Below are 23,058 nucleotides of genomic sequence, written 5' to 3'. Positions count from 1 at the left end.
TCTCAAATTCGAATGAGTCAGTGTCAGGCTAGAGGTAAGCAAATGGCAAAAATACTTGCTTTTAAAATTTCTTTTAAATTAAGTAAAGGTAGAGGAGGGGAACATAGGCATAGAGAGGAATGAAAAGCAATGAGTCTGAGTCTAGGTCATAACCTTCAGAAAACTCCCGTCAGAGCAGTAACGACTCAGATGGTAACCTAGTGTGAATGACTTCAGTTTATTCATGGATTCCAAGTACCCAAGTTTCCTCTTAACTACAATGGGAAACTTAGATATGCTCATGTCTAGAACCCCATCAACTGACCACTGAGGCTTTATACCTTACCTCCACAATGGGATAGTTCTTGGCCCAAGTGCTGTTCGCTGGGTCTGGAATTTCTCTGCTACACCACTGAGGTCTGAGGGCTGACAGGAGAACAGATACCCTATAGATATAGAAAACACTGGCATTAGGTTAAGTGAGTACATGTGACATGGAAGCACGGGTTCTTAGCGCAGTGATTTCAGTGCAGGAGTATGCAAATAAGTGAAATGTAAACACTAAAGGAGAAAGATGATGCATCATCTAAGGATGGACTAGTTTTCTGTGAAGTTTGGATAGGTGATAGAGTCACAATGCAGTCACTTGGGGTTTGCTAAATAAATGATGGCACTTTTGCTCTGTAATGTCACTATGCAGCCACGCGTTTATTCAACAAACATTCACTATTGACCAGCACAGTGCTGGGGTAGGACAGCAAACAAAAAGGCATGGTCCCTACTCCTAGGAGTTTCCTAATCATGTAACTACAATGTTTATAAAGAGTTTGTAATAACAAGTAAATTATGCTAAAAGTAAGAAAACAAACAGGATACAAATGATATAAATAACTTAAACATAGACCATGCAAAAAAATGCCAAGAAAAATACCGTAGAGAAACATTCAAACTGTTTAGAGTACTTGTGTTTGGTGATCAGAGGAAATATGGGTCTTTTTTTTTTTTCTACATCTCCAGGTTTTAAAAAAATTTTTAATGATTTTATATCACTTTTATGATGTAGGAGGAAAAAAATCCTTTAAATTGTTTCTTATAAATGCATATGGTTAAATATTTTGACTATATTTTTAAAAATTCAAGACCAATATGACACATCTTTAAAACCTTAAGCTTTGATGTTTAATAAGAATGGTAAGCTCTGGAATGTGTTTAGCCCTTTGAAACAAAAGATGTGGCCATATGATTAGTTTTTCTCCAAAGAATTGTGAGCAGAGGTACTTGTGACCTAGGATAGGTCATGCAGATGAGGACAGCGCCCAAAGGGTGGTGGGCCAAAAAAATGGAATAAAACTGGGTCCCTAAATGACCAAGTGGAACAGAGCTGCCAACCAACCTGGATGACTTATCTATTATATGGGAGAGAAATAAACTATTTTATTAAAGCCAGTATATTTGGGGCCTTCCTTCCTTCACTTCTTTCCCTTCCTTCCTTCCTTTCCCTTCTTCTTTCCCTTCCTTTCTTCCTTCCTTCCTTTTTTAAACAGCAGAAGCTTTGACCCTCGCTGATACTATTTCCCTGAAGAGGATACATGTGATCCGAGTTAACTCTTTTTTAGTTAAACTTTTTCAAAATCTACCTAAAGAGAGCTCTGCTTTGAAGTACCTATCACACACAGGGTTTCAATAAATGTAAAGCCTTTCAGACAAGTTCAATAGCTGGCAGAATGACTTTGAGCTAGTTTTATTTTTACCTCTTCTCTTATACAACATCTGAAGAAAACTTTGTATTGAGTAACTACCTCCTTAAAAATTCTCTCAATAAAATAATATGTTTAAAGAAACTTAGAAAATATAAATAAAAGAACTAAAACCGCCTATGATTTTATTCCCTGATATAACCGCCATTAATATTTTGGTGTATATTCTTGGGGCAGAGAGTGTTAATTACTGCCCAATACCTGTTTTCCTCTCTGCCTTAGGAAGAACACCTTAATGTATTGGGACAACCATGAACCCAGCTGTAAGGCCACAATTCTAAACCTCCCTGCCTCACCAAGTTCTGGCCAATGAAATCTAACCAAAAGTACCCTATGTGACTTTTTCATGTAAAGTCTTCTGAAAAGGGAAGTGTGGGCACCTTCTTTTTCCCTGTAGTTGTAGAAAGCAGGCATGATGGCTATCATTCCTACAGCCATTGGACCATGAAGTGAAATGGATGGAAGCCAATGTCAGGATAATGGAGCAGAAAGATGCATTGGAGCTATTCACCAACCCTTGACCTGAGTTTACTTCCCTTACCCGAGTGAGAAGCTGTTAGCTAGTTTGTCATATTATTTTGAATTTTTATCTTATATACAAACAAATTTAATGATAACTGATAATATCGTGTGTGTACTATGTTTTTAAAAAATGGAAGTACATCTTTTGCAAGCTGCTTTTAAAATCTAGCAAATATTCATGATTTCATTTTCTTCTACATCTTTAATGGATGCATAATATTGCTAGATAGCATGAGCTATATCATGATTTCGTTAATTCCATGTCATTGGGTCTTTATGTTTCAAATTGTTTTCCTTTTATGAACAATACTTTAGCATACCCTTACAATATACTTAGAATAAATTTCTAGTTAGAAATTGCTAGGTCAGTGATAGGACATTTTTTAAATTTTAATATATATTGCCAATCCAAAAAGAAATAAATTTAGTCTGCCACCAGCAATGTATGAGAGTGTCCATTTCTTGGATTCATAGCAGCGATAACAATTATCCTTTAAAAAGACAGTTACCAAAACTGGCAGGTGTACCCAACTCACTTTTGCCGGAAGTAACGCGTTGAGAAAATGCCCACCATGATGATAGCAGTGCAAATGCTCGGCGCCACAAATGTGCTCCAGTTGACTTTACCTGAAAAGATAGCAAACCCTGTGATTGAGTTATCTTCAGTGAACATTTCAAAATACTCTATCGTGTGAAACTCTGGGCCCTCCCACAGCTCCTGGGTAGCTGGGCCCAGGAACAGGCCGAGTCATTTTATCCATCATTTAAGAGGAGGGGCCTCAGGGAGCCAATTCTATAGTTCTGGGAGGAGCTCCAGCCCTACAAGGGCTCCTTCCTCTATGGGTGGGGGAAAAGAGTTTGATATACAACGCACTGGCTGTGAACTGCCCTGAATTCTAGTACTGAGTCTTCTACTGACTGATCTGTGATCTGTGGACTTCAGATTCTTGACCCATAAAAGGTGAGTGATGATGTCTACGTGAAGGTTTCTGTGAACATTAGAGTTAGTGTATTTAATGCCCAAGATGATATGTCTGAACATAGAAGGCCCTCGAGAAATATGAGCTAGTAATTTTACCAAACCACTGGATAAACCCTCTATAAGTAGGGTCTTTGAAATTGTTTTGATTTCTTCCTCTGAACATGTATTTTGCCATGTGTCAGAATTATTAATTCATCCAGTGTTCATTATTAATCATGTACCAGGCCCTATTGCATGCTGAGATATGAAGGTGAATAAGAACATGGGCTCTGCTGTCTTCAGAAGTCATGAATGTAGCCAGAAGAGAGAGATGTAAAAACTGTAAAACAGGCATGTGCAAGGTGTGTAGCAGAGAACAGCATGGGATATGACTTCATTTACAGCTCAGGATGGGTTCCCAAAAGGCATGATGTCAAAAGTGTAGAGTTGGATGGACAGGAGTTGGCTAAGCGGATAAGTTAGGGAAGTGCAGACTAGACCGAGAGCTATGCAAAGTCACGGGAGGAGGAAACAACGTAGCACTTTCAGGGGACTACGGTAGTCTGGTCTTGCTTTGGAGTACAAATGAGTGAGGCAGAGGATGAAGCTGAATGAGAGAGTAGGATCAAGTCATGCAGGTCCTGGTAACAGAGCAGTTTGAATCCTAGCTTGAAACCCTTGGGGAACTGATGATGCATTGCAGCAAGAGGTGGAATGTCAGCACTAGGGGTCCTGCAGAAAGATTCGATGGAATAAAGGCTGCGAGGGAGGGTGAGCAGGGGAACTAGGGACCAGAGACCTGCTAGGTTCAGTGAGAGGTGCATTACTAGGGCTGAATGGGGGAGTTAACGCAGGCAGCCTTGTTACCACCCCATACAACCAGCCCAATCTGACATTTCTTCAGCATCTGCCTTCCTTCCTGGGCAGATGGGACAGTCTGGAGCACCACGAGTAGAATGATGCTGAGCTCTTCATCTAGTTAACTGCTCACAAGTTAACTTTCATGGGAGTAGTGGGGGGTTGAAAAGATGGGTTTTTAATTTTCCCAGTGGAGAAGTACCTGGCATAGAACAACAGTCCTGAATAACCAACTTGATACTCCCTGTCAGAAAGCAAGAACAGTGTTTTACTCTTGGGGCCAATGCAAGCTAGTGCTGCCAGAGAGAACAATGTAACTTAGCTTTTGGAAGCCCAGAATAGTTGGGTCACTTTACATACTCAACCTTAAGTAACTCAAATCTGAGTTTGATTTGTAGTTCTGCCATTTACCACCTCTATGACCTTGGGTAATTTTTCTGTACCTTACACTTGTAAAAGGCATCCTAATCCCTCATTCCTTTATTCATTTCATACTGAGCGCGTGGTAGTGTGACCAGGTATAATCATGTAAAGCAGGCACTTTACATGGTTGTGGTCAAGATTAAACGAGCAAAAGTATGTGTTATGTAGGTTGAATTGTGTTCTCCAGTACCTCAAAAAGTGACCTCGTTTGGAAATAGGGTTGTTGCAGATGTAATTAGTTAAGATGAGGTCAGACTGCAGTAGGGGGGCCTCTAATCCAATATGACTGGCGTCTTTATAAAACGGGGAAGTTTGAACACAGACACACATACAAGGAAACCTCAACGTGAAGATGAAGGCAGAGATCCACAAACCAAGGAACACCAAAGATTGCCTCCAGACTCAAGGTGAGAGGCATAAAACAGATTCTTTCATAGCCTTCAGAAGAAACAAACTCTGCTGACACCTTGATCTTGAACCTCCAGCCTCCAGAAATGTGAGAAAATAAATTTCTATTGTCTAAGCAACCCCCATTTTATGGTGCTTGGTTACAGGAGCCCCAGCAAACTAAGATGATGTAAAAGCACTTAACACAATGACTAGTACATAATTATCTGATATGCAATAGCTGCTATTGCTGTTGTTGAGATTATTCTCATTATTCATTAAACGTATATTTAGTGAACAAGTACTATGTGGTGGGCACCATTCTAGACCTTGAAGACAGAGATAAACAGATACCAGTCCCTGCCCATTGGATTTGGAGTTTGAATATGGTTCAAATGTAGTACATTATGAGGGAAACAGGAGGTGCATTTGGGAAGGCTACCTGGAGGAGGAAACATTTCCACTGAGTTTTGAAAATTGAGTAGACACTGTCTCCAAGCAGACAATAACATGGTAGGGCAGCCCAGTTGCAGGAAACAAGTACAAAGGTGTAGCAGTAAGAAAGCTATGAGCAACTTAAAGAAAACCTGATAATCTCCATGCCAAAGGCCGTGGGACTGTACACCTGTGTGGGAACCCAGGGTGGACTCTCCATCTCTAAAGTTGTTCTTACCTTGCAGACAAAACTCCCTCTCATATCCTTGGGGGCTTTCGCCAGCTGCTGTCAGAGCTGTCATCCACAGGACGTATCTCACTCTGGGCTGCAGGCTGTCTATTGGATGCGAATTTTCAGAGACACTATAGGGAATTTCTGAGAGGAAGAAAAAGGAAGCAAGGTACAGATTAAAAGGGAATATTTGAATATGGGCTTTTACTCATTGTTATTTGTTAATGTTTCATTTAATTTGAAAGAGAAAAGCACATTTTTGTTTTAAAATATTCTTAATTAATTAGTACTTAACACTTTAGTAGGCCCTACACACTGTCATTTATGGAGGTCTCACTTTCCAGCATATTAGAAGTAAATATTTTTTCTGGGGCAAAATCTTTTGAAAGAATTTTTATCTTTTGAAATTACTTAGCTGTAGTTAACTCCTATTTTTTTAAAAAAATGTTTTTATTGACTTGAGAGAGAATCATTGATCTGCTGCCTCCTGCATGCCTCCTACTGGGGATGGAGCCTGCAACCGAGAATCAAACCAGTGACCTCTTGGTGCGGGGATGACACTCAACCAGCTGAGCCATAGTGGTTAACTCCTTTTATTTCCTATAATGTTCCTGGCATTTACCAGGTATATTTGAGAATCTTTGGGAAAGAAATTCAATATACAAATTGTTTTCAATTGACCTTTTAGAAAGCTAAGTTTAGCAATTAATGAAACATATTTAAGCAACATATATTAATTTTGATTTTCCACTTTTTTTGTAAGCTCTGAGTATTGGGCTTAGTAGGCTTAATATGATGATCTGCTACAATTTGATGTAAAATTTAAAACCTAGAGCAGCAGTATTTAAGATTAGATTTATTTTGGCAGTTTAAGCCTAAATCGTCAGTTCCCTACGCTCTCCACACCCCTGCAGATTCTCAGCAAGGAAGATTTTGTTTTTGAGCAATGCACTAAGGCTGTTTGTAGGTAGCCTTCAGTAAATAGGCAATCTTCTGGGTGGGATTAGGATGGGGGGGACATACAATGAAGGGCAGAACTTCAACAGGAGCAGCCTGCTGGCTCGCTCAGCAGACTTGCCCCTGTGCTGGTGACTAGAACTCAGCACTTTGTGCCTCAGCATCACATTTACTAACTCAGAAACCCCAGGACAAGTCACATGATGACCCTGTTTTCTGAAATTATTTCAACAGTCACAAATATGTATTGAACATCTGCTCTGGATAAGGCACCAAGTATACAAAGGCACTGTATCTGCACCAAAGAGTTTACATCAATGAGGAAAACAGACCCCTTACACTCCCCACCCCTGCTCACTAAGGTGGAGCCCTGTAATGTTACATCCACTCCACCCACAGGGGCTGAGGTTGGAGCGGATCATTTAAGAGCTGTGACTATCAGAGCAATTTCTGCATTTTACATCCTATTGAGAAAGAGTACCCTGTGGAAAATTCCCAAGCCTACTCTAACCTGATGAAATTGCTTGCACAGACTTAAGCTATGAGATCAAAGTAAAAAAGCTCTTTCCTTCTTCCTAAGTCGGATTAAAAAATTAATTTTGAAGCAACCTTCTGCTCATCTTGCTGCAGCAAAGCATCAGCAAGCATCAGGGAGTCAACCATCAGATTGTGTGAGGGCATCCTTAGCTCTGGGAGTGAAATAAGATGTCGGAACAGAAGAGAAGAAATTTGAATGGTGTGCTGGGCCAAAAGGTTTATACACACACACAGACACACACACACACGTATATTTAAAGAATAAGTAAATATATTTGAAGAATAAGAAACTATGGGGGAGCAGTAAGGAGGAGGATGGTGTTAGCAGTTTGGCAAAATAGGTTGAGTTGAGTAATGGGAGAAAGAAATCATGCAGGAAATACTGGTTCTGCTGCCTGGGTCTGGGCTGTGATCTCAGGCACAGATAAAAGGGCCATTCAATCCTTAGCCCTCTGAAACTTTAGGCTCAGGTGGTTAAAAGACAAAGGCACCAGTTTAGAAAGATGTGATAGTGGCCAATCATCTGACAGGCAGTGGGTAAGAAGGTCAAGAAGGTCAAGTGGTCTCTGGCAAAACAGCTGCATTATTACTGAAATTAGTTTATCCCTAACCGTCTACCTTGATTTAACAACATGGAGGGTGGTAATCACCCATTTGTTATTAACAAATACTGTTTTTATTAAGCACGTACTGTGTGCCTAGCTGTCTTGTAAGAACAGGGGAGACAATGATAAACAGCCATGGTGTCTGCCCTCATGATGCTTAGGTTCTGTGGGCAAAAACAGTCAAGTAGAACAAAGCATAGCGTGTGCACCAGTACAGAAGAGCACCTGCCACTGGTGCACATGGTGGTACCCACAAACTTCCCGAGGAGAAGTCTCACACCATAATCCGCTGTGAATGCACTAACACACAGATGCCGGGGCCCAGCCCAGGTCCATACCTCTCCTCTCCTGCCCAGCAGGGCTCAGTGCTCCGACCGCACCCTGCATGTCTGTCAGTCTGGGGCCTAGTGGGCAGCGCCACAAGACACATTAGACAGCGCCCTCCCCCTTGGGTCTCCATCCTGCTCTTGCTGTTGTGGTACCTCCATCCTGGTGTCTTTTTCCTTTAGCCTCCTGCCCTCTGTCACTCTCTAGAAGCTGCTTGTGAATTTACCTGTGATTTCCGGTTATCAAATGCAATAGATAGTTGTCAGTCCCTGATCATAGCAGTTAGATCTTTTTTTTTGGTGTGTGTGCTTTTCCATCTCCTTCAATAGTCTGTGAACTCTGTGAGACAGGGAATGGGTCTTACTCATCAATATGTGCTTCATGAATAAAAGGAATATAACCTAAACCAGTATAAAACAGGACTTTGAATCTGGGCCTCCTTCCCTTTTGATGTATTTTTAAATACCCTTCTATAGACTTTAGAGTCATCAGATTTGTGACAAAATAAAGTAGGTATTTTCTTCTACATCTACAACAGCAGTTTTATGAACCAAATGACCAGGCTTATCTGTCTGGTTGTAAATAGGCCTCTCGGTTTAAACTCTGCCAAAATGAAAATTGGGAGGTGGAGGGGAGCAAATTCCACATGAAGAGTTCAAAATGGCTCAGGAGGAGGTCAACTGATTCATCACCTTCTGGGGTGTTTTTCAGAACTGACCCTGGCTGGCCCAGTGGGAAGCAGTTCTGTTCAATGATACATCCTATTTATCAATGGTGGGTTAGTTAAGTGAATGACTGTAAAGTCTTATAATGGAATACTAGAGGGCTATTAAGAAGAATGAAGCGGCCCTAACCAGTTTGGCTCAGTGGATAGAGTGTTGGCCTGCGGACTGAGGGGTCCCAGGTTCGATTCCAGTCAAGGGCATGTACCTTGCTTGCGGGCACATCCCCAGTTGGGGGTGTGCAGGAGGCAGCTGATGTTTCTTTCTCATCTATGTTTCTAACTCTATCCTCCCTTCCTCTCTGTAGAAAATTAATAAAATATATTTAAATAAATAAATAAGAAGAATGAAGCAAATCCATCTGATGATGTGGAAAGATCTCTAGTACTTATTATTGAGAAGCAAAAGCAAAATGAAAATCAGAATACAGGGGGTGGGGGCGGGTTAGAAGGGTCAATGGGGGAAAAAAGGGGACATATGTAATACTTTCCACAATAAAGATTAAAACAAACAAAAAACAGAATACAGATGATTATTCAAAACACTAGAGGCCTGGTGCACGAAATTCATGCACGGGTAGGATCCTGCGGCTTGGCGGGCGATCAGGGCTGATCAGGTTCCCCCCCTCCCTACCTCCCCACCTCATCCTTCCCTAGCTCCCTCAGTGGCCTGCAACTGCTGGTCGCCCACCATATTCCGTGCCGCCCTCTGGTGGTCAGCACACATCATAGCGAGCGACTGAACTCCCATTCTCCCAGTTGAACTCCCAAGGGGACACTTTGCATATTAGCCTTTTATATATATAGATAGGCTTGTGTAGGTCTTAAAATTTTTTTCTGGCTGAACATACAAAGAACTGCTAACAGTGTAAGTGTAAAGGAAGGAATAATTTTGACTATATGTCTTACTGAACTATTTGAATGTTTTTATCACATGCAAGTATTATTTATATAATAAAAATTAACTAGCTTCAAAAGTCCTAACTCAGAAAAGCAACACTGCAGGTCTTATAAGGTCAAGAGAGAGGACTGATGGCTCAAGTTTCCCAAGTAAAAATCCCTCTTGCAGGCAGCACCCTGGCACCCATCTCAGGGTGGCTCTGTTACATTCTTCTTGGACCCACTACTTTTCATGAATGAACAAAAAAGTTGCTTCTTTATGATAAATCCTCTTGAAAGAAAGCTGCCTTTGAAATAAGGAGAAGGGCAAGACAGAATAAATCAAAATTAGAACATCAAGTCTGGCAGGTGCCTTGGAGCTGCTATGAATATGTGATCCATGAAGTCACTCAAGATTATGCTCCAGCCAGAATTTATTTTAATTGCTTTAGTCTTATAGAAAAACTAGTGGCCTGGTGCACAGATTCGTGCACATTGAAAGAAAATTAATTAGAAGATGTATTTTAACATTGCTAGTTGCCCTTTCTCTATAATAGAAGTGTCAGAGGTGAAAGAAAACTAGTAAAATGTACATGAAAATAATATATAAATTGATTAAAAATAATCCTATCTAATAAGAGTAATATGCAAATTAACCATCACTCTGCTAGACCCACCACCCATGCCCACCAGCCAATCAGGAGTGAATATGCAAATAAACCCAACCAAGATGGCTACGGCCACAGAGAGCAGGAGGGAGGCTTGGGTTTCCCCAGCAATGAAGGAAGCCAAGCTTTCCGCGTGCCCTTGCCGGCCTAGGCCTCTACTCAAGGCTACAAAGTTTCAATGATAGAAGATGCATAAATCCAAACAGAAATGGCAGCAGGCACGGAGCTGGAAAGAGCAGGAGGCTAGGGTTGCCCCGGCGATGGAGGAAGCCAAGCTTTCCGCACACCCTGGTCGGCCCAGGCCTCGCTTAAGGCTACAAAGTTTCAATTATAGAAGATACATAAATCCTAACAGAAATGGCTGCTGCCACGGAGCAAGCAGAAGGCTTGGCTCTGCTCCAGGCCACAAAGTTTCAATTGTAGAAGATAAATAAACCCCAGATACCAGGGCCTCCGCTTGGGTCGCCAGGGGGCGTGGCCAGCCTGCAAACCACCACAGGCCCCTCGCCCAGGCTGCCCCATGCCCCAAGGGAACCCTCACCCTGATCTGGGACACCCTTCAGGGCAAACCAGCTGGCCCCCACCCGTGCACCAGGCCTCTATCCTATCTGATAAAAGAGTAATATGCAGATTGACCATCACTCCAACACACAAGATGGCTGCCCCCATGTGGTCAAAGATCCTGCCCCCATGTGGACACTAGATGGCCACCACAAGATGTCCAGCAAGGGAGGGCAGTTGAGAGGAACCAGGCCTGCAAGGGAGGGCAGTTGTGGGCGATCAGGCCAGCAGGGGAGGGCAGTTGGGAGGGACCAGGCCTGCAAGGGAGGGCAGTTGGGAGTGATCAAGCCTGCAGGGGAGGGCAGTTAGGGGTGACCAAGCTGGCAGAGGAGGGAAGTTGGGGGCGACCAGGCCTGCAGGGAAAGGCAGTTGGGAGGGACCCAGGCCTGCAGGGGAGAGCAGTTGGGAGGGACCAGGCCTGAAGGGGAGGGCAGTTAGGGATGACCAGGCCTGCAGGGGAGGGCAGTTAGGGGGACCCAGGCCTGCAGGGGAGAGCAGTTAGGGGTGACCAGGCCTGCAGGGGAGGGCAGTTAGGGGCAAACAGTCTGGCAGGGGAGCAGTTAGGCATCAATCAGGCTGGCAGGGGAGCAGTTAGGCATCAATCAGGCTGGCAGGGGAGTGGTTAGGGGGTGATCAGGCTGGCAGGCAGAAGTGGTCAGGGGCAATCAGGAAGGCAGGCAGACGAGCAGTTGGGAGCCAGCAGTCCTGGATTGTAAGAGGGATGTCCGACTGCCCTTGAGGGGTCCCAGATTGGAGAGGGTGCAGGCTGGGCTGAGGGACACCCCCGCCCCCCATTCACGAATTCCGTGCACCAGGCCTCTAGTAACATATAACAATAAAGACATAATATGAAAACAAAAACATGATATAAAAACAACATTGATAAAAACAATGACTGATAAATTGATTAAACTTATTCTGATATCTCTCTGTATACCACATTAAGAGTAAAAATACTTTCAGAGTGCTTGACTAATTTCCCTGTGATGAAGTATTTACAACTTTAACATTAATGTCACATGCTCTTTGAACTTGAGAGAAAGCAACATACAACTGACGATGTCAAAAAACTTTTTCCAGCCCAGTGAAGCACCCCAACTTCTCTTTCAGGCAATTGTCAAGCAACACAGCAGTAAATATCAACAGGAAGCAGACTATTATTGTAGATCACACAGGGAGAACAAAGAGTAAAATATTTAATTGTAGCAGTGTTTGACTATAGTCTGTGCAGTGAGAAAACCTGAGCCATTTTCAAGTTCCACCATTTCTTACTTCTTTTCAGTCTGGTCAAGTTTCTAAACTTTCTAAATCTCCATTTTCTGGCTAATGAAAAGAAAATAGGATTCCACCGAGTCTCCTATCTACCTACTCCAGGACTTCTACTGTAAAATGTTTGCACCTGGCTATAAAGCAAGTCGTGTTCCTGGGCTGAAGAAACTCCAAGGAGGCTAGTCGCTAGGGAGAGGAAGCTGGGCATTGCTATGTGACATCATTAACCAGCACCCACAGCCACCGTTTCCAGGCTGGGCTGGGCTGTGGGCCGCATTTTGCACCATGGGGTCTCAACAGCATTGGCTGTGATTTGGTGGGCTGTCACTCCGGGGTGGTGGCGGGGCCTGTGTCCCACTTGGGGGAAGCCGAATATTGCTTTGTCAGTGCCAGGTCCGTTGTGCCATTTCTCTGTAAATGGCCAGTGCGCGTCACAGCAGCTCCTGCATTGAACATCTGCCCCCTGGTGGTCAGTGCATGTCATAGCGACCAGTTGGACAGTCAGACACTTAGTATATTAACCTTTTATATATATAGACTAGAAGCCCAGTGCACAAAATTCATGCACAGGGAGGGGGGTCCCTCAGCCCGGCCTGCACCCTCTCTAATCCGGGACCCCTCAGGGGATGTCTGACTGTGGACATCTCTCGCAATCCGGGATCACTGGCTTCTAACCGCTCACCGGCCTGCCTGCCTGATCGCCCCTAACGGCTCTCCCCTGCTGGCCTGATCGCCCTTAACCACCTCTGCCTTGACCCCCATCACCATGGCTTTGTCCAGAAGGCTGTCTGGAAGACGTCCTGTGTAATTAGCATATTATCCATTTATTAGTATAGATGATAGGTCTTAAGGAATTACTTAAGTTGTATCGCAATTTACCCATTTTGAGAATAAAATAGTATACTATAATGGTATTTGTAAATGTGGGGACTCCAAAGTTCCCCAAATGCATACCTTGTAAACCTCAAGGGTCTATATCATAGTACTAAAGTGTCTTTATTGCTTTTTGAAATGCTACCTCCCGATGTGAATAAGCTCCTTGAGAGCCTGGTCCATAATCTTCATTTCTTTAATTTGCTTGGCACATAACATATATCCAGTAACTGTGCATATGAGTTTAGATGTCTTTTCTTTCATTCAGTTAATTTCACAGTATTTACTGAGCATCTACTAAGTGCCAGGCACGGTACTAGCACTTTGTGTATGTATGCACATGCATGTGCTAGTGTCCTCCTGGCATCTGAACAAGGAAGATCCCCACAGCACTCTTTTCTCACACGTACCACAAAACTGAGGTTGGGAAGTGGAGTTCTGTTCCTTCCAGTATATCCTGTAATGGAAGATGCAGCCTATTTGTTCCTGGGCTGGAATTTTGTCCCAGGAAATTAAAATGCGCCCCTTTTCCTCTGTGATGGCATTAATGTGGGGGCCACTCAGTGGTGCTGTAAAGTAGAGCACAGGAGGCTTTGTCACCCCTTCAAATCCACATCATGAAACTAAAGCAAAACGTGCCAAAGGTTCCCAAGACTCACCTTTGTGCGCAGAGTCACCCCAGATGGAGCGGCATCCTCCCCGGGGCCCTGACAGTGCGTGCACGCGGATTTCATAACAGATGTGAGGTTTTATGTTCTCTGCAAGGAAAGGGATATCTTATCACAGGGGCGGAATCACCTGTGAGTCACTAAAGGAGCCACCTCCATATCTGATACAGACACATTCAAGGCATTTCTTGCCTTTTTTTTAGTGTGAAGATGGCTCAAGGGTAAAGGAATGACCCCTTACAAAATCTCAGCCTCCTATTTGCCATGGAACCGCCTCCTGGAAGCCATGGCTCCCCACTCCAAAGTTCGCCTCATAGTGAACAACTAAGCAAACCTGAGTTTCTTCTGAAGGCCATCGTGATTAAGGAGACAAAAGCTAGCCTAGTCTCAACCAGGATTTAAATATAAACACACAGCTTTTGAAACAAAGCTCACCTTCCAAAAAAAAAACACAACAACTTTGATGTCTACAAATAAATCATTTGCCATTTATCAAAAAGTGAGGCTGGGTGTTTCAGGCACAGAACCTGGAAGGCTCTTCAATTCCACAGACGCTTATCAGGATCTGACTGGGGAGTTGAGGATGACACGTTCGGGTGTGGCTAACCAGGGCACATTCAGTGCAATCCGACCCATTGCTCCTTCTCTACCAGCCTGAACCATGATCCGATTAGATCTCAAGTTGCTTCACAGCGTGGAAGATTTGGAAGATCCCCGGGAATGTTAATGCACCTTCGTAGCTTTTAAACTGCCACCCTGGGCAATGTTATCAGCTACGAAGTTTATTGGCAAGTCACTCTTTCCTGCCCAAGCTCCTTATTTCCATTATTTCTACTTGTTATAAAGAAAAAGGGCCCTCACATAGATGCTGCCCATGACATATCTTTAAATTCTCCATTAAAATTTAAAGGAAAAAGAGAGATAATCTCTACTAGGTAACTAACTACAGTATCATGTGGTCAAAACAAGGGCTCTCTCCCATATTGTTTAAAGCCCTGCCATAGGTTGATCTGGTCCCCTACCACGCACAATTGATTAGGATTTAACATTTCCTGTTTGGGGAAGAAGAATTTTTATATCACTGAATAATTTACTAAACTGTGTGTTTTATAAGAAAACTCGCTGTCCTATAAATATTCCAGCAAATAAGCAGTATGTAAAGCTCAAACACACCACCAGTTCTGTCAGAATGACCATGAAGAGAAAAGACTAAGGCCACGGGTGAGTTCCCATTTGTATTCACGAACTGAGTGAGATGGAGGCAGGGACGCAGTCAGCGCAGTCCAGTAATCCAAAGATTATACGTGGGTGGCATCCAGACCCAGGGGCCCCAAGGGCAACGTGGAGATGGAATCACATTTCATTTTAGAGGTGCTAGTGCCTGGCTGCTCTCCTACTCGTCGAGGAAGGTGCCAACCAACCACAGTGCCATACAGAGGCGTGGGAGTTCCAGATGAGCTCAGCCGGCAAATGCTTTTGTTACATTTTGCCATGCAAACTGTGTTTAGGTCAGAAGCCTTGGGAACGGCTCTACAGAAGCTGTGGGCTGCTGCTTGTGAAGAGCCTACCCTTAGTGGAGGAGGGAAGAAAATGTGGCTCCTTAACTCAGGTGACATTTCCTTTTCCATAGCAAGCTAGTTCCCTGGTTCTGATCTTGAGGACTCCCATTGTACTGGCTAAATCTTATACAAGCACTCCTTAATCATGTCTTCTCTCCACCTCGAAAATTCCTTAACCCTGCTCCCCACACTGTTAAGATTTTTATTTCTTTATCCTGGCCCCAACTACCAGCTCATTTCCTTGTTCTGGCATGCATACCTATATACCTGGTGTCCATGTTTATAAATACTCTTTTAGGTTGATTTTCTGCAGAAAGCTAATTTCCCCTATTAAGTATGGGGGAAGGCAAACACTAAATGACCAGTAAGAAGGAGTAACCCTAGAGGAAGAATGAGGGAGCATGCAGAAGGGGGGCCCAAAATAGCCTAGGAATTAGGGAAGGTTTTCTAGACATGGCTATGGCCACATATTGTAAAAAATGTGGCTCCCTATGGCCTGAACCATCTTTATGCAGACAGGGCGGGACTGATGATCTCTCACCTAGTCTCACCGACCTACAGTTCTGGAGCTGGACTGTCTTCGGGCCCAGTACAAGCAAGGGCCCCAGCCAGAAGCTGAGGATGTGAAGGCAATGAGTCATCTCACTGAGGAGAGAGGGCCCCTCTGATTTCGTGGTGTGAATTAAATTTTTAAGAGTTTATTTTCATAATATAACAGCAACACAAACTAATAGTTCACCAAGTGTTTTCAAGTAGCAAGAAAACCATTATTAAAGTTATTTTACCAACTAGTATATGGATCTAGTTCAAATGAATATTTCTAAAACGCTTAAAAACATTTTAGTTTCCTAAATATGGAAACCATTCTCTCTTTTCATCTACTTTATGGTATTTGTGTAGAATCATAAAAGGAAGGAACTATAGGGACTATATGATTTAAACTATCCTGTAGGGGTAAATCCTAGTACAGTTGACAACAAGCATTTGCAATTTTGCAACATTTTAGAGCTCACTAAACACCTGCTCTAGGCATTGTCTCATCTGATTAGATAGGGAAAGCAGCCCTCAGGGTAAACTGGTGCTACCGCCACAACTCCAGGGACAATCACTTGTCCTAGGAGAGACCATAACAAGTAAGGAAAGTTCCTTCTCAAAACAGAGCTGGCATCTGCCTTCTTATAACTCCCATGCAGAGGCCTCAGTTTTGCCCTCCAAAACAGTAAAGAATTCATCCTCCTTTTCATGTCCATGTCAAAGCCAGCAGCAGCCATCAATCCAGCCCACCCTCATCTAGAATGTTCTTCCATGTGCTAAGTAGTTTCCACATTAATAGTTCCAGAAGCCCAGGGACTTGCTCACCTTCTGTGGCTCTCTGGGCAGCATTCTGTTTATGTGTTGTGCTTACAATTGAACACAACTCACTAAAAATCTGAGCAGCTAGACTATAAAAAAAGGCCCACAGGTAAGGACCAGCTCATGTATTATCATGCAATGTGCTCTGTTTATTTCATCTGTGTAATTTTGCTGCCTTAAGCAAGGCATGTGTGTCCTCCTGGACAGGTGCAATGACTGTCATGGTATGATGAAAGTGTTATGGGATTTAGAGCTTGAAAATCTATTAAAAAATTAGCTCTGTGAAATAATCCTATCTAATAAAAGGGTAATATGCAAATTAACCATCACTCCATCACAAAGATGGCGGCACCCATAGCCACAAGATGGCAGCACCCAGTCCTCTCAGCCCCACCGGAGTCTCCCAGTCCCGGGGGTGGGGGGCGGCCACTGAGAGCGGGCAGCATGAGCAGCCTGGAAAAATGCTTGCTTCGTCGCCGTGGCAACGAGGCAAGCGTTCCACCCCAGCCGTGGAGGGCCTCTGGGCAGTGGGCACGGAGCGGCCAGGGGCGGAGGGGGGACATTTGCATCGTCGCCCTGGTGATGAGGCAATTGTTCCACGTCTGGCCACGGATGGGCCTCTGGGCCGCGGAGAGCCTCTGGGCAGCGGGCACGGAGCAGCCAGGCCCCGCAGAGAGCTACTGGCACACGGATTTGTGCGTAGGGCTACTAGTAATAACAATAATAATGCTAGCTAAATTATCAAGCACGTAAAATATGCTAGGCACTGTTTTCTCTATATTAATTCAGTTAGTCCTCACAATAACCCAAAGAGGTAGATAATATTAATATCCCCATATTATAGATAAGGAAACCGAGGCACAGAGAAATTAATTTTTTCTAGATTATCCAGCCTAGAAAGGGGCAGAGCCAGGACTCACATTTAGATAGTCTGGCTGCAGAACCAGTACTTAAACTTACACTTAAAAAGGACATTGCCTAAGTTTTGTCCAATCATCTCAATATGCTTTCAGCTGCTTTCTTTTACTTGATTGTAACGGACAGACTTGAAATTTGAGGATTAGAGACACCAATTATATAGATAATTCTGAATTTATTATCACATGAATAGGCAGCAGACCTGAGCATGGAAGATTTCCTGGAATCCTCGTCTATATAATGGGCTGCACATGATATTTCTGAGACTTAAATGAACTCCCCAATCACACTGACTGGTTACTACTTAGCTCTCAGCCACACTCATTTGGTTTATTCACTTATATGGCACTGTGTCAGGCACGTGGATTTTCCATAGATACTGGAGCTTTTAGGCGACCAGTTAGTTGGCCTTCCATAGCTGCCATGGTGTATTCTGAGGTGCTGTCCTGAAGGACCCTAGGTCATCACTGTCCCACATTCTCATGTAGCCACTCGTAATTGAAGGGCAGGGTTTGGGGTTCTCACCTGCAATTTCCTCAAACAAATGTGAATTTAGTAACCCTCCTGAAGGCAGGTGAACAATTAAGTACCTGAAATCAAAGCGGACACATTGTTGGGGGGAGTCCGTAGCCAGTTCGGAGGGGGCCGCGTGCCACGCCCCGGATGGAGCTCCCTCCATTCCACCACGTACTCTTGGACAGCAGAGGCGGCTTCCCTGGGGGGCTCCCACGTCACCATAATGTTGTTCATGCCCACTGAGTTTGCAGAGACCTGGGCAGGAGCCAGCAGCCCTTTATGGGGAAAATGGGGAGGGACAAAAACAAAAATCACTGCGGATAAAGATATAAAACATAACTCATCCTAGCAAAGTTTTAGAAGAACTGATTTCTTTTTAAGGTCTTCAGGTTCACAGATTTAAGTTCATCGTACTTCTCAATTCGTGGAGATCTGGCATCAGCAGCTTGGACAAGGACCCTGTGTAGAGTTATTTATAGAATTATTTCCCCTTCATATTTCAATTCACTTTCCATTTCTGTGTCCCCAATGATACCTGCTCTAGTGAATGTAATAGGAATCCTTCTAATCCAGCTTATGTAAATGTTTATTCAGATATATATGGATCCTTGAAAATTAGTGCTGCTTTGTGCTTGTAAATTGCTATTTCATGAACTGTGTTGGGAGTAAATCTAATGTTTTTTCTAACTTTTTTCCCCACACAACATTGTTTTTGGGATCTATCCATCCAGTTCCTATATGTAAATTTAGCTCATTCCTTTAGACTGCTGCCTCAACCCCTTCTTTGCCCAGTCTCCAAGTGGCAAGCAGGTTTCCCTCCAACTCTTTACTGATGTAGATGAAAAAAAAGGTGCTGTAAATAAATCATAAATTCCTAACTGGGCAGGTCATGGTGGGTGGTCACACCCCAGTCCTGTAACGTAAGTGAGAATTTTTAAAGCCAGCCCTGTCCATTGTTTTTGTGCATCTAGGTTAACAGAAGTAGTTCCAGAAGTAATACCCTTCGAAGGCATAACCACCCTTAAGAAAGCACATAATCTTCTAATCCAACCCCTGCCTTGCTTTCTCCCACCTTCATGCAATCTTCCTTAACATCATCTCTTTAATGTCAAACACACAAAAGAAACTGAAAAACTGTTATTCTTCAGAGCATTTGAGATCTTTATACCCCGGCATGTCATCAGTTTGGCTCAAATAAACTCTTATAAAAATTCTCTTCAGGTTTGGACCTTCTTACATTGACACTAACACAAACAAGGATATGATGGATATTCTCTCGCATGTCCTCATGTGTACCTGGGTACGAGTGTCTCTGGATGTATATGCAGAGTTGCTTAATGATAGGGTAAATTCCAGCTGTTTTGTTGTTGTTGTGTGTGTGTGGTTTTTTTTTTTAACTGGAATTAAGTTAAATATATAGTTTAATTCAGGGAAAATGTATGCTATTACAATGTTAAATCATTCCATTAATAATTCAAATATTTCACTAAAGATGGCCAGAATGTTCTCTAAAATAGCCAATCAGTTGACACTCCAAAAAGAAAAGCTTGAGAGATCTCCTTCCCCCCCCCCAACTGCCCCCCCCCCCACCCCGCCGTCAACACTTGGTATTTTCTGACTTCATAATTTTTGCCAATCTGGTACGTGTAAAGTGGTATTTAACTGTGGTTTTATTTTCATTTCCCGATTTCTCATGAGACTGAGCTTCTCTTCATATATTACTAATCATCTGACTTTTTCTCCTTGTATGAACTGCCCGTTCATATACTTTGCTCATTTTTTCTGAGTTTCCTGTCTTGTCTCTGATTTGCAGAAATAGCTTTCATATTCTAGATCTTAATCACTTGTCAGGTTTCAACTCTAAAAATATCTTACTCTAGTCTTTCGACTCTCTGATACCTTTATGATGTGTTTGTTGCCCATAAATAGTTACTTTGCTGTAGGTAAACCTATTTATGGTTTGTGCATTTTGAGTCTTTATGAAATCCTTCCATCCAGAGGTCATGAAAATACTCAACCACATTTTCTCCTATTGACTTTTGGTTTTACCTTTAACCCTCAAGTTTGTTTGTTTTTTATCCAAATCTAGCTGAAAGTTTTTCTTTTAAGGGAATAAATTTTATTATTTTTCCCACACAATGAGTACATTTTTTCAAGTGTGACACCATCCCTAACATACACAAAGTTCTATATATGACTAGGTCTGGGTCTGGTCAGCTTCGTCACCAGAACACACTGTTCTCATTACCAGGATTTGTGATGTCTGACTATTTGTTGGTAAACTCTCCTTCCTTTTGCTCTTCTTTTTTCAAAATAGTCTTGGTTATACATAAAACATTATTCTTCCACATAGCTTTTAGACTCACTTTATTAGGGTCCCCCAAAATTCCAGCTGGTAGTTTTTACTGAAATTAAGTTAAATATTTAGTTTAATTCAGGGAAAATTGATGCTGTTACAATGTTAAATTGTTCCATTAAAATATTACTCAGCTTTCCTCTTACATCTTTTAATAAAGTTTTAAAAAGTCCTCCTTAAAGTTTTCATGTATTCTTTGTTAGTTTAATTCCTAGCTATTTGATACTTTTAGTTTGCTATGTAAATGGAATCTTATTTTCTACTATTAATTTGTGTGTGTTATTCTTATTTATGACGAATTTGCTAAACTCTCTAATTAGTTCTAATAATTTATCTATTGCCCATGTTGAATTTTTCATATAATAATCTTTTTAACTGCATCCTTAAAATATCTCTTCCTTCCAATCTTTAAATTCAATCTCTTATTTCCTTTTTTTTGTTTGTTTTTATATTGTTGCTAACTCTAAAGAGAAGGTGCCTACATATCTTTATTAAGATGTTATTTACTACTGCATGTTTTTGGTTGAAAGTCTTAAAACACTAAAAAGTTTTATTTTATTCATAGTTTCTCTATAGGTTTTTAAAAATAATATATTACTAAAAACTTTTTCTAACTAAATACTTTTCTATATTTGCTAAGAACATATCCTTTTTTTTTTTCTCTCTCTCTCAGTATTAATGTGATGAATTACATTGATAAATTTTTCTGATTCCTCCATCTTTAGATTCCTAGGATCAACCTTGCTTGGTCATCCTGCACTATGTTTTGCAGACACTACTTTTTAGAGAAGTTTTAAGTTTGCAGCAAAATGAGCAGAAGGTACAGAGATTTTCCAAGTGCCCCTCATACACACATAGCCTCCCCTACTACCGACATCCCGCACCAGAGTTGTACATACACAGTAAGATTCTTGATAAATACTTTCAATAATCTTTTCCCTTTCATTTACTTTTTCTCTCACTGGAACTCCTTTTAGGCAGTCATCCTTATTTCCCTTTCAATGCTCTCAGTGTTTTAAGTTTGTTTGTTTTTTCATCTTCTTTCCCGTTTCCGATGCCTTTTGGAAGAGTTTCTTACCCAATATTCCACTCACTCGCTCAGTCTCCCAATGAGTCCTTTTTGCTATCCAACCCATTGGCTGAGTTCTTTATTTCAACAATTAGACTTTCCATTCCGAACCTCTTTATTGCGGGCTTCTTCACAACCACCTGTTTCTACCATTCTCTCTTCTCTTCCTTCCTGAGGACACTTATGCTTATTCTAAACTCTTGTTCTTTCTGTTGCATTCATTATATTTCCTATGGCACAAGTTGTTCTATTTGTTGCCTTCTCCCCGCTCCCCGCCCCCCCCCCCCCCCCCCAAATGTGTGCCCCTCCGATTTCTCCTAATTTTCTCCTTTGGGATCATGTTTTATTTTTCTTGGATTGATCAGCAGCCTTGACCTTCACTTTTCTGTGGGAGGAGGAGTGAAAGCTTAGCTGTCGCTCATGCTCCTACAGGTAAGTGTAGGTAAGGAGGAGGAGCTTTTCAGGGTGGAGAGCTCGAGGTCAGAGGGCCTGTAGTGATGCCAACTGAGCTCTACCTGCCCACAGGTTCCCCATAGGTGTCCCTGGCACCTACAGAACTTACCTGTGCTTTTATGTCTGGCACTTTCCTTTATGGGGGAGTGGGGCTCTTATTCTCTTAACTGACAGGCCCACAGGGTGGATGGCACCAGAAATCTCAAGAGCCAGCCAGCTCGCAGGCACTTTTTGCTCTCAGCTCCTCTCCTCATTTAGGTTCCAGGGCTTCTTAGAAGATAACTCTGCCCTGCTCTCAGGACTTCCCTGCCCTATAGTAGAAATGCCCAGGCAATGATCATATCAGAACAACACAGGCAACAAAAAGGAGTGCAACAGAAAAGTGCTGCCTCAGCCCTTCCCTTCATCACTATTCCCCTTTGCACAGGCCTCTGCCATCCCCTGGCATCCTCAGGGCTGGACATGGTAGTTGGAGCCTGTAACCTGCTTAATTCCACAAACTAAAATTCCCCAGCTGTGGTTCCTTTATCTTCATTTGCCTTAGTATCTGACTTCCTATGCCAGGAATATTTTTTAATGAAATGCATTCATTCAGTAAATATTTATTGAGCATCTATGTTCACAAGACCTTTTGCCAGGTGATGGGCTAACATAGCCAGAGCCTTTCTGACCACTGTTTTCTCTGGAATTAGCTAAGAAAATCAAGTTGGTATTGCCCTGCCTCTGAGTCACTACACTTGCCAGGAACCAGCCTGGATGTCCTCCCACTGAGGTCTGCCAGGGCTTGTTCTCTCCTTCAGATCTCGCCTCACAAGTCACTTCCTCTCTGTGACCCTTCAAACTATTCCTTTAGCCTCAATCATTCAACTTCCCATCTCCATTTCCACTGAGAGCTTCTGAATAGAGTTATGAAGTTCAGGAGATATTTGGAAAGAGACAGGTGGCCTGGTTTTTCTGTCCAGCTCTGCCACTAATTGGACAATCTTGGCTAAGTTACTTCCCCTCCTGGGGCTTAAGTCTTTGACATCTGTCTGATCCTGTTTATGACTCTACTGGCTTTTGATTCTTCCCAAAGTTTCAAAAATTGTTGAGCACAAGGACTGGTATGAAATATGTTTTACTTGTTGACTGTGGGTTTGGCACACATTCAATTTTCATGATAAATCAACAAAAACGTTCTAGTGCTTCTTGATATGCAATGTGATGGCAGGCGCC

At 42.6% G+C, this 23,058-nt stretch overlaps 1 protein-coding gene across 1 annotated transcript in view; it reads right to left on the bottom strand.

The window, feature by feature from the left end:
• IL12RB2 (interleukin 12 receptor subunit beta 2) overlaps positions 1-23,058 on the bottom strand; it is a gene marked incomplete at its 5' end in the record, with an annotated part of 69,208 nt that overhangs the window by 7,917 nt on the left and 38,233 nt on the right. The window contains 6 exons of the mRNA XM_080654637.1: positions 326-425; positions 2,795-2,885; positions 5,561-5,698; positions 13,362-13,520; positions 13,611-13,709; positions 18,040-18,240. Coding sequence (XP_080510763.1) covers positions 326-425; positions 2,795-2,885; positions 5,561-5,698; positions 13,362-13,520; positions 13,611-13,709; positions 18,040-18,240 — 788 coding nt within the window. The remainder of the gene's footprint in view (positions 1-325; positions 426-2,794; positions 2,886-5,560; positions 5,699-13,361; positions 13,521-13,610; positions 13,710-18,039; positions 18,241-23,058) is intronic.

Source organism: Plecotus auritus, assembly GCF_963455305.1.
Source record: "Plecotus auritus genome assembly, chromosome: 2".
In the NCBI taxonomy this organism is placed as follows: domain Eukaryota; kingdom Metazoa; phylum Chordata; class Mammalia; order Chiroptera; family Vespertilionidae; genus Plecotus; species Plecotus auritus.
The sequence above is the reverse complement of the archived record's forward strand: the minus strand, read 5'-3'. Positions and strand labels throughout refer to the sequence as shown.